Source organism: Gadus morhua, chromosome 1 (assembly GCF_902167405.1).
Source record: "Gadus morhua chromosome 1, gadMor3.0, whole genome shotgun sequence".
Taxonomy (NCBI): domain Eukaryota; kingdom Metazoa; phylum Chordata; class Actinopteri; order Gadiformes; family Gadidae; genus Gadus; species Gadus morhua.
In genome coordinates, this window is record NC_044048.1 from 19,922,779 (window position 1) to 19,933,310 (window position 10,532).

Genomic DNA, 10,532 nt, shown 5'->3' on the forward strand with positions numbered 1-10,532 from the left:
TATTCTCTATAGCAGCACTCATTGAATGGCTCTCTTCCAATTAAATCACTCGGTTGGAACTAACTGTTATATATATAATTATACATATTTTGAAATGGCTTCATGGCTCATTAACCTCTCACCTGGTAGTGAAATAGGGGCCCTTGAATAAATGATGATAAATGCTAATATCGTAAGCAATGCCCATTCAATGTATGGTAGTGAACTATGGGGGGTATAGAGTCTGATATGTCCATCAAATATGTTAATGGCGGCTGGTGTAACGATTAACCTGAAAAACATATTCAACCCTTATTCAACCAGCAGTCAAAATAAGGAATAAATTAATTAATGGACCTCAAGGGCTTACCGTACAGAAACTGGATATCACATTTATGAATAAAGATTTATAGACATTAATTGGGAACACGCAATGATAAATCAGATCCATTTGAATGTTTTTGGTTTATTTGTTTATCGGAAGTAAATTAGCCTGTCGATTCTCCTTGTTTCTGATGTCTTATGCCCTCGTAGTCTTTCACTGTCGTTTGATGGTTTATTTCCAGTGTTGTCTTCATGCCCTTTCTTTGCTTGCTAACATTCTCCCGAGTCTGTCCCATAAACGTCTACTCAGCAGCTGAGGTGCATACTGCTGCGTACCTAGCAATACATTTCCCCTTCAACGATCCCAACTCTTGAGATCAGGACAGTAACGGTGACTCTGATGTGCATGACTTCCTCCTCCTCTCTGCATAGAGACCCCAGCCCTCCCTCCCCCTGCCCCCCATGCACGCTTTGCTTGTTGCTTCACGCTGCTTGCCTGACCCATGCCATCCTCGGCTGCGTTCCTACAAGGACATGACTCCTTGACATCTAGGACGTTGCCAACTCGTGCATTTTCTGCCAAGGTAAGTTCTGCCAATCCGATTGGTGCCGATGTGGAGGACCAGGCTGGGACAGCTGTTGAATCGTTGGCGACCTACGGCCAATCATTACGATAGCAGGACGCGACTCTTCCTCAACACCCCTTTTGTCAAGGCTTTCCACTGTTTGCTGTGGTGTGGGCTGTAGATGGATACTGGCTTCCGGAAAGGCAGAGTGTAGCTGAGGTGAACCCAGTGGTTCTTCGACCATTGAAGGGTAAAATAGAACGTATTACGCGCCGTGGACTGGACTTCCATCAACGGCCGTCAAGGAGACAGCAGTGGAAAGCCTAGACAACATCGGTGCCGTTGAGGAATCCCTGCGTGGTACACCATCACCCTGGTCCCCACTGGAGCTGCAATCCACTGGGATTAACAGTACAACTAACTGGGATTAGCCCTGTTAGTCTAAAAAGACAAAGCTCAAGAAAATGCTGTGGTTAAACACTGAATCAAGTAAAAAATAAACGCAGAGTTGTAGTTTTTGGTGTGTAAAACACAGACTGATATCAATCCATGCACTCAACCTGACCCCCCCCCCCCCCCCCCCCCCTAGTCGAAAGGCCAGCTTGAAGGAGAAGGCGTTCTCCAGCCCGACCAAGACCCCCCCAGGCAAGGCCGGAGCGCCGTCCCCGGGGGCGGAGGACGGGGCGGAGGCCAGTCCCAGCAAGGTCGGGAAGAGCTGGAGCTTCGCCGACAAGAACCGCGCGCCCAAGCACTCGTTCCGCGTGCGAGGCAGCGCCTCCCGCCAGAACTCAGAGGGTAACCGCTAGCGCCGAGCTAACACTTCTAACACCGTTAATAATTGTTATAATCTTTGGAATATACATTATCTACTGTATTTTATCTTTATTGTATATGTGTAATTAGTTAAACTAGCAATTGTAAGGGCTTGGCACTTGGTTCCAAGAACATTCTTACTGTACCGACCGCGATATATTGTTGATTCTCTTTCTTCAAATGTACCTATTCTAAGTCGCTCTGGGCGTCAGCTAAATGCCCAAAATGTACATTTAAATGTTCATAATTATAATTATTATTACAACAATAATTATAATTTGTTTTAGGAAAACAATCTGTTTAATGATGCTCCATCTGCCACTCAGCTTTCGGATTCACTGGTTGGCTTGCTAATTGCTATTGTAGCCAACTACAGACCAAATACTGATGCTGCCTAATTGATTATCCTTAATTGATTAAGTGTTTGGGTGCATTCATGATGTCCATTTGGCCCATCTCCCAAAAGTTTAGCTCACAGAAAGTGCTCCAACGTTTACATGTGTATCAATATTCGCAACCTTTATACTTCATATTTGTGAACATATATAAATATATAAGTAGATTTATTTAAGATTTTCTTCAGATTATCAAACCGTTTTGTGCGCTATCCAATCCACATCCCTGATTTCTAGAAAGCAAAAACACATCCATGATTCATCCAGGCAGCGGTCATTCACTTTCACTAAATACACTGCTCCACTTTCTCCACCCTTCCTTTTGAACTCTCTAAAGGGATAATGTTTTATTGGATGTTCATTCATAGCACGTTAAAGTGCTGATGAAATACAGGACCAAGACTGAAGTGTACTCAAGGTTAGCCAAGCCGTCCTCCTTAAGTTACGTTTAGTTCATGTTAATTTAGTCTAAACTCTACACTTGCTGAGTGTAAAAACTAAGAGAGAGACCATCTTTGAGAAAGCAACTGAGAACCATGCATTGAACTCCAAAAGCCGTCATTGTTTGAGATTGATCTATGTTTCATGGTTTGTTGTCAAAATAGAATCCATAACAAACTCTCACGTCTTCCCTCTCTCCTCTCTTTGCAGCAATTGAAGGTTTAATAAGTAAGACATTGGCGTACTTCTTTGTCTGGCTTCTATCGGTATATGAACAGGCAACAAGCAACCTTGACTGGTGCAGGAAACATGCATGAAAAGTACTGGTTTGTGGACCGCTTGACTTGAACCCACTTTAATTTGAATGGGTCACAGTGCTCAGAGTGGTTAGATGTGCTGTTATCTTGCTATGGTAATTGTATTAATGCTTACTGCCCATGCTTATCACTAATTACCAAAACTGCAATGCACTCAAATGCACTGACACTGCACTATATGAACGACATCCCCAAGTAGGTTCAAGTCAAGAGGGACCAAGAAAATAATAAATGAACACCAATTGACAATGATTATAAAAAATAACACACTGCTTTGGCTTGCATGGAGATAGCTCCCTTTCTTAAGTGATGCTGTAGTGTAGAAACTTGCCTGTATGCATTATTCCTTTCAGTTTCTATAAACGAATTACTAGACTATGTCCGCAAACCACAAATTTTGACAGTGGTTAGCGAAAAGTAGTTAAGTTAGTGGTAGAAAAGTAATAAGACCTTCCAAGCTGTTGCCCACAACCCTATCCTTCAATTCTGCACCTTATCTTTCCCTTTGTTCCACAAAACCCATGATCCCAAACAATCCTCTGGTTGCATTATACTAACACGGTGCAATCGGACACTAACCAACTCTTTGATTCTGCAACTTTTGAAACAAGAAGGGCCATACATCAAGCTATGGCTCTGCTTTGTCCTCCCCCTGCTGGCCAGGGGAGACAAGACATACTGATCGAGAAGTGTCCCTGTCTTTATTCCGTAGAGGCCAGTTTTCCCGGAGAGGAAATGGGTGATGATAAGAATTGCGACTGTGATTTTTACCAAGAACTATCGCCGGGCTTAAAGGTCACCATCAGAGCTATCTGGTAAGTGTGCCGCATGTTAAACTGGTTACACAGAAGTGTTTGTCCCGCTGTTACAACTTGAAACATCAGCATTTACAGGATAAAAGCTTAAAGACAGAGAGACAGTGTTGTATTTTAGGAATAACATTAGTCTTCATGGAATTCCTTGTGTCCGCCGTGTTCCTAAGGGGTGCCACAAGGTGTTGTAAGTTATTCAAAGATTCAGCCGTTTTTTAAGGTCAGGTCGCTTCCTAGGTGTGAGGGGGAGCGTGGTGCATTAACAGCCCCAAAATAAAGTAAACTTACTTTGTGACAGCACCTAGTCATCTCGATGGGGTTGCCGCCATCCCTGTCACTCCGCCTGGGTAGAGATGACGGATGGATGGGTAGCTGGGATGGATGTCTCTCACACCAAGGTTGATGTGTTTTGTCGTCAGCATCATGAAGTTCCAGGTCGCCAAGAGAAGGTTTAAGGAGAGCCTGCGTCCCTACGACGTCATGGACGTCATCGAGCAGTACTCCGCAGGACACCTGGACATGCTGTGTCGCATTAAGAACCTCCAGTGCAGGCAAGTGTTCTGTCCTGACTCCCTTCACAGCCAGGGCCGGATCTACCATTAGGGCACACGGCACTGTGCCCAGGGGCCCCAACCATTCCCAGCCAGTGGGGGGGCACCACACGAAAGAAACTTTTTTTTAATTTATTTTTTTTATGAATGTTTGTTCTCTTAAAATAGTTATACATGGTATTATTAAATAGGGTATTCATTTAAAATTCATTATTCAAACGAATGTCATAAGAACAGCAATATAATGATTCTGAACAATATAGTGGCCTAATGTGACAGTTAACCCCCCTCCCATAACCTGTCAATTGAGCCAGTCCACCTATGGTGAAAAAAAAAAAAACGCGGTAGAGATGAAAAATTGATGAAAAATTGACAGTCACAGACATGATGAGACATCAACTGAGTGGTTTCGCTTTTTTCCTGATTTTTTTCGGGGAGGGGGGGGGGCCTTCAGACATTTGTACCCAGGGGCCTATGATTTGTTAATCCGGCCCTGTTCACAGCTTCCTCCAGTGGTAGGGAACAGTCGCGCTTGTCTGTCCCAATGCACTGGGCCTTCACAGCTTCCCCCAGCACTCCGTCTAGGGCAACACAGCGCTGGGGTCTTTGCTAACATGCGAGTACTGCTTCATACGTGGGTTGAGGAGGAGAGGTTCTGCAACATCAACACCGTTTGAAAAGAATCCCTGGAGAGGTCAGACGATGGCGATGGCGGTCAGTGGGTCCAACTCGCCAGGGTCTTCTGCGCAAACGGTGTTGTTGTTGCGTGCCACCATGTTCAAACAACAAGTGCATTTAGCAGTACTCAGTCAGAGAGTAGCAGAGTGGGACGGTTCTCCTATAACAGCCGGACACAATGTGTTCAGGACAAATGTTTTGCATTCTTATGTATCTAAACCAACGAAGATTTCAGCCAAACATTTAAATTTAAGTCCAAAGTCAGCACCAAACACAAGGTATTGCAATTGCTGTTTTCAGATTGGACAAATGTGTGTGGTAAGAGATGTAACACATGCTATGTACAGCGGTTATAGTATTGTAGTACGGTATTAGGCCAGACATCAGCCGTCCCTTCTGATTGGATATTATACTTGGTCTTTAACCATTAAGATCCACTGATTGACACAACCATGTGCTATTGCTAACCATATGCATATGCTAACCATTGTCTTTCTTATCGCCGCGGGATACACACATGTTGCCGCGCATCATCCTACCGCCTCTTTCAAATGTCAAATGTCATGTGTTGTATTCAAATTAATTGTAATGTTTAACTTTTATAATAAGACTACCTTATAACCCTATACTCCAGCTATGTCTTTCTTTCTTAACGTTCCGGAAAAACTCCATTGTTTACTCAACGGACATCGTCGAATGCCTAACTTAAAAACGGACAGACTAACGTCATATATTCCAGTATATTAAGCGTGTACATCCGTGCGGCATATAGATAATCGCTTCATTCACAGAGCGCATTACAACACCACCGGCCTTTCCATCTGTCCTGTCTGTATGTATGTATGTATGTTTGGAATATTTCGAAGCTGAAGTCCCATGTTTGGAATATACCTGAAGCTTCTTTCCCATGTTGTGTCCACGATGTTCTTGCTCCATTTGGCATTGCACTCACATGGTCTGTTCGTGTCCTCGCCAGGATAGACTTGATTGTGGGGCCGCCTGCCCCATCTACACCTCGACATAAGAAGTCCGCAGACGGCCCTAGGTTAGGCCCAGAGACTGCCCCCTCGGTCCACAAATCCCCTCCCCTCCATCCTGTGCTCCTCTATCTGCCTTTAGTCGGAATTTGAAAGCGGTAACGTGCCGCACGTTGTTTTGGTTTACGAAACCCCTTTTGAATCTTAGCTCAGGGCTTGGCTTGCGATCGTAAACACGATGGAAGTACGTGTTAAAATGAACGCCATAGGTAGGCATATGGAAAGAGTTGGAACTGCCGGGATTGTGGGATCTTTGTACATTTGTCTGTCGTTTTTTAAGTTCATTATGCAAACCAGACCGTTACTTGTTAGTTACTTTAAGTTGCGCACAAGAATAGACGGTTAGGGTCTCTGTAGCCTTTGACATTTTGCAATAGCCTATGCGAGAAGCTAAAGCTCCTGAATAGTGGAATTATGATTTGAGTGTAATGTTCCTTTAATATAACAAGCTAATGTAGTGCCTTGGAGCTCACCAGCTAATACCGCACCTTTAATAAAACAAACTAATGCTATACCTATAACATAACAATCTTATATTGTAATGCTGCTCCTAAAATACAATGAGCTAAGGTTCATGCTTTAAGTTAACGAGCTAACGCTATTCCTTTAAGCTAATGAGTTAAAGCTGTTTAATTCCTTTAATTATAGGTAATACACTTATGTTCCTTAAGACCCTAACAAGCTTACGCTCTTCCCGTTGGTAAACAAGCTGAGTCCAGTAGCTTCGCTCAACAGGGGTTTGACAATGCCAGAGTTTGCCTGACAGAGCTCCCCCTGCAGGATGCAACGGATATGACGCATGAGAAGCACGAGAACAAGTGCATGGTGGTGCATTTTGTCTTCCATCGACACACCCACTCCCTCCTCTCAACACAGAGAATGTGATGCTGCAGCCTGTGATCGTAGCGCATGCCTCCACACAATTCCATAATCGACTGTCACACAGCGGCCAGTTTCATTCAACGCCGTGATGATGTGTTTGATCCTCAAACATGTACTAACACTTACTAGCCGAGCCTACATGCCATGCCAGAGTTGCTAACCTTGTGGCATCGTATGAGCTCAGCGGAGGTAACGGATTGAAAGGGGTTTTGGAGTGGGGTTCCTTCCTCTGCAGACCCGTAGAACTAGCTTCTCGACAGGAGGGGTTCGCTTGGGATGGGCGGAGATGACATGGTCTAGGCCCTACGCACTATAGCCCTTATTTCTCTCGGTGACATATATATATATTGAGCCTTATGCACGTTAACCGCTGGCTAAATTAGATTGTGTAATCCTTACATTCCATCCACTTTATACCATAACTTCACCATGTCTATCATACACATAGGCGAAGGATCACAGTGGGTGTCTAAACCCAAGTCACCGTGACAATATCTAAAACACAGTACATCCTATTTCCCATCTCCAACGCTACACCTGCCTCCATAATCTACACTTAGATCCTAGCCTCGACCGCCATGACTCCCCCCCCCCTCCCCCCCACCCCCGCCCACCCCCCGCCCAGGGACGTTTCCAGCCCGGCCAATCAGCTCTCGCTAGAGGCTAGTCTGGGGGGCTGCAGGTGGAGACTGCTAGGGGGTGTCTCGGAGTCGGCTCCAGAGCACGGAGATGGGGGTCTGAGCGCAGCGTGTCTCTCTGTACACCTGTAGAGTGGACCAGATAGTGGGCAAGAGCATGAAGGACGGAGACACCACTGAGGACGGCAGCATGATGGGGCGCCTGGGGAGGGTGGAGAAACAGGTGAGGATGGTGTTTATAGTGACCCCTAGAGGTGTTTTAGTGACCCCTAGAGGTGTTTTAGTGACCCCTAGAGGTGTTTAATTGGGACCACTAAAGGGGTTTCTATTGACCCCTAAAGGTGTTGTTTATAGTGACCCCTAAAGGTGTTTCTACTGACCCCTAAAGGGGTTTTTAATGACCCATAAAGGGGTTTATAGTGACCCCTAGAGGTGTTGTTTATAATGACCCATAAAGGGGTTTATAGTGACCCCTAGAGGTGTTGTTTATAATGACCCCTAAAGGTGGTTTTAGTGACCCCTAGAGGTGTTGTTTATAATGACCCCTAAGGTGGTTTTAGTGACCCCTAGAGGTGTTGTTTATAATGACCCATAAAGGGGTTTATAGTGAACCCTAGAGGTGTTGTTTATAATGACCCCTAAAGGTGGTTTTAGTGACCCCTAGAGGTGTTGTTTATAATGACCCCTAAAGGTGGTTTTAGTGACCTCTAGAGGTGTTGTTTATAATGACCCATAAAGGGGTTTATAGTGACCCCTAGAGGTGTTGTTTATAATGACCCCTAAAGGTGGTTTTAGTGACCCCTAGAGGTGTTGTTTATAATGACCCCTAAAGGTGATTTTACTGACCCCTAGAGGAGTTTTTAATGACGCCTAAAGGGGTAGTTTTTAATGACCCCTAACGATAAGAAGGAGATGTTTTTAATTACTACTAAAGGATCTTTGTTTTTCAAAGTATAGATAGTTGATAGACTTGTTGCTTGTAACAACTTTCCTCTGTAGAGATCTACATACTGTAGATCACTGTACAGTAAATAGACAGCAGATAAAGCACAATATACAGCACAGTAAAATTCCAGTAGACACAGTATAAAGCAGTAAAAAACACAGTAGAACTCAGAACAGAGTTTAATCATCATAAATGAGGAGAGTGGTGCACAACCATAAAAGCTGAACCCACGGAAGACGTCTTGATATCTGTTCTTCGCAGGTGTGCTGCATGGACCGCAAACTGGACTTCCTGGTGCACGCGTACGTGCAGCGCATGGGCATCCCCCGCTCAGAGACGGAGGCCTTCTTCAGCTCCAAGGAGCCCTACCCAGCACCCCCCTACCACAGCCCCGAGGCAAGGGACAAGGGCGAGCAGGAGCAGGAGAACAAGAAGAAGGAGGAGGAGGAGCAGCAGAAGGCGGAGGAGGAGGAGGAAGAGGAGGTGAGGGCTGAAAAGGAGCTGAAGGTCTACTCGGCGGTGGAGGTGATGTGCTCGGAGGGCTCGGTGGAGCGGAGGGACACCCCGCTGGGGGGCCAGTCCGCCAACGGCTCCCTGGGGACCCCCTCCATCAGCCACCGGCCCACCACCTCCTGGCAGCACCAGCTGCAGCACCCGCTGGCCCAGCCCGCCTGGGGCAGCAGCATGGCCAACACCCCCTCGCCCGTAGGGGGCAGCGGGGAGCAGTCCCCCACGCTGTACCGCCTGCCGCCTCCGCCCGCCTCAACCCACGACCGCTCCGTCTCCAGCGCCCACACGGCGGGGGCTGGCGGCGGCGGCGGGGGGCGGGAGAGCGGGAGGGAGAGCGGGCGTGACAGCGGCTCCCAGAGCAGGAGGCGCCACCGGCGGCCCCGGGGCCCGCAGGAGCAGCCGGTGGCGGTGGCGGAGAGCGACACCTCGGTGTCCATCCCCTCCGTGGACCACGAGGAGCTGGAGCGCTCCTTCAGCGGCTTCAGCATCTCCCAGGCCAAGGAGGACTTCTTCGGGCCATCCTTCTACGCCAGCCCCGGCGGCGGCGGGCGAGGGCGAGGCCGAGGACGGGACGCCGGGGGGGCGACGCGATGCGCCAAGGTCCGGCCCTTCCTGGCAGAGGGCGAGTCGGACACGGACTCTGAACTGTACGCCCCCTCGCCGCAGGCGTACACCCCAGACGGGGCCTACCTGGAGAGGGGCTGGCCTGGACACCACTAGGCCCCGGAGCTGGAGGACAGAGAGGGGCCCGACATTGGTCCCGTCCCCGGTCCCGTCCCCAGGCGCGGAGGGGGAAGCCTGCCCGGGCCGTCGAGGCTGGCTGTACCGAGCGATGGGTGTTGCCAAGAACATAACCCTGTGGCCCAGGGGACGGCGTGAGGGACTGTCGCCGAGGAGACCGCCACAATACCCCCCCAGACAAAAGGTGGTCCCGGTGCTGAGGATTAAGTTAAGGTGGACATTAAGACGGGGGTGTGACCAGGCTAAACGGATGATGATTACATCACGATGGTATCCATGATGAAACTCAGATCGGGATGAGGATTAAGATGGTGATATAATTAGTGATAACGTTGTAAAAGATACATTGAAGGGGGTGATATTTAATTAAAATCCTACGGAACAAGGATGGAGAGGAGCTGGTGATTAACTGAAGCCGAGGTTAATCGGTGGACATTTCAGCACCGCCCGTAATTAAATCATATCCTTACCGGAATTTTACGGGAAACCATTGGTCTATTTGTAGTTTGTCGCCATGACGATTAAGTTTCAATGCGAACGCTACATAGCTTCATATCGCGTTAGACTAAAATATAAAACAACTACTTCCAGTTGTGGTCAGTGGTACAATTTTAGGCGTTATGTTACATTACGTTGACACATTACAATTAGGAGTAACATATATGGTTATTGCAGAAATTAATTATAGGACTGTATTTTTGCACTAATTATCTACTTGAAATGTATTCGTCACATAATTTTTTGGGCAGAAATGTGCTTTGTACCCAGTAGTCTGACTCGCGCACATTTTCAACCACACAGCGCTTGAAGCTATGATTCGACGCTAGTTGGCCAAACCAGAGTGGATAGTTGGCTATTGGTCCTTTGAAAGAGGCGGAATGATGCCAAAGGGGGTCGTTGGG

At 47.1% G+C, this 10,532-nt stretch overlaps 2 protein-coding genes across 3 annotated transcripts in view; both read left to right on the forward strand.

The window, feature by feature from the left end:
• The window catches only part of LOC115547264 (potassium voltage-gated channel subfamily KQT member 2-like), a 23,261-nt gene extending 20,400 nt beyond the window's left edge, over window positions 1–2,861 (forward strand). The window contains exons 11-12 of the mRNA XM_030361342.1: window positions 1,459–1,664; window positions 2,729–2,861. Of these exons, the coding sequence (XP_030217202.1) occupies window positions 1,459–1,664; window positions 2,729–2,835 (313 nt within the window). The 3' untranslated portion in view covers window positions 2,836–2,861. The remainder of the gene's footprint in view (window positions 1–1,458; window positions 1,665–2,728) is intronic.
• On the forward strand, window positions 1,694–10,016 carry LOC115547270 (potassium voltage-gated channel subfamily KQT member 2-like). 2 transcript variants are annotated; one of them, XM_030361366.1, is made up of 5 exons: window positions 1,694–2,746; window positions 3,548–3,650; window positions 4,067–4,198; window positions 7,566–7,656; window positions 8,641–10,016. In XM_030361366.1, the coding sequence occupies exons 2-5, from the start codon at window positions 3,571–3,573 to the stop codon at window positions 9,607–9,609; spliced, it is 1,272 nt and encodes a 423-aa protein (XP_030217226.1). In that variant the 5' UTR covers window positions 1,694–2,746; window positions 3,548–3,570; the 3' UTR covers window positions 9,610–10,016. The 2 variants fall into 2 exon arrangements, with proteins under 2 accessions (XP_030217226.1, XP_030217235.1); XM_030361375.1 differs by lacking the exons at window positions 1,694–2,746; window positions 3,548–3,650; window positions 4,067–4,198 and adding an exon at window positions 4,205–5,921.
• The last annotated feature ends 516 nt before the right edge of the window (window positions 10,017–10,532 follow it).

Coding starts and splice junctions, on each gene's coding strand:
- LOC115547270 (XM_030361366.1), top strand. CDS start 3,571: ATGGGTGATGATAAGAATTGCGACTGTGATTTTTACCAAGAACTATCG. Junction 3,651..4,066: donor GTCACCATCAGAGCTATCTG/GTAAGTGTGCCG, acceptor TTTTGTCGTCAG/CATCATGAAGTTCCAGGTCG. Junction 4,199..7,565: donor ATTAAGAACCTCCAGTGCAG/GCAAGTGTTCTG, acceptor GTACACCTGTAG/AGTGGACCAGATAGTGGGCA.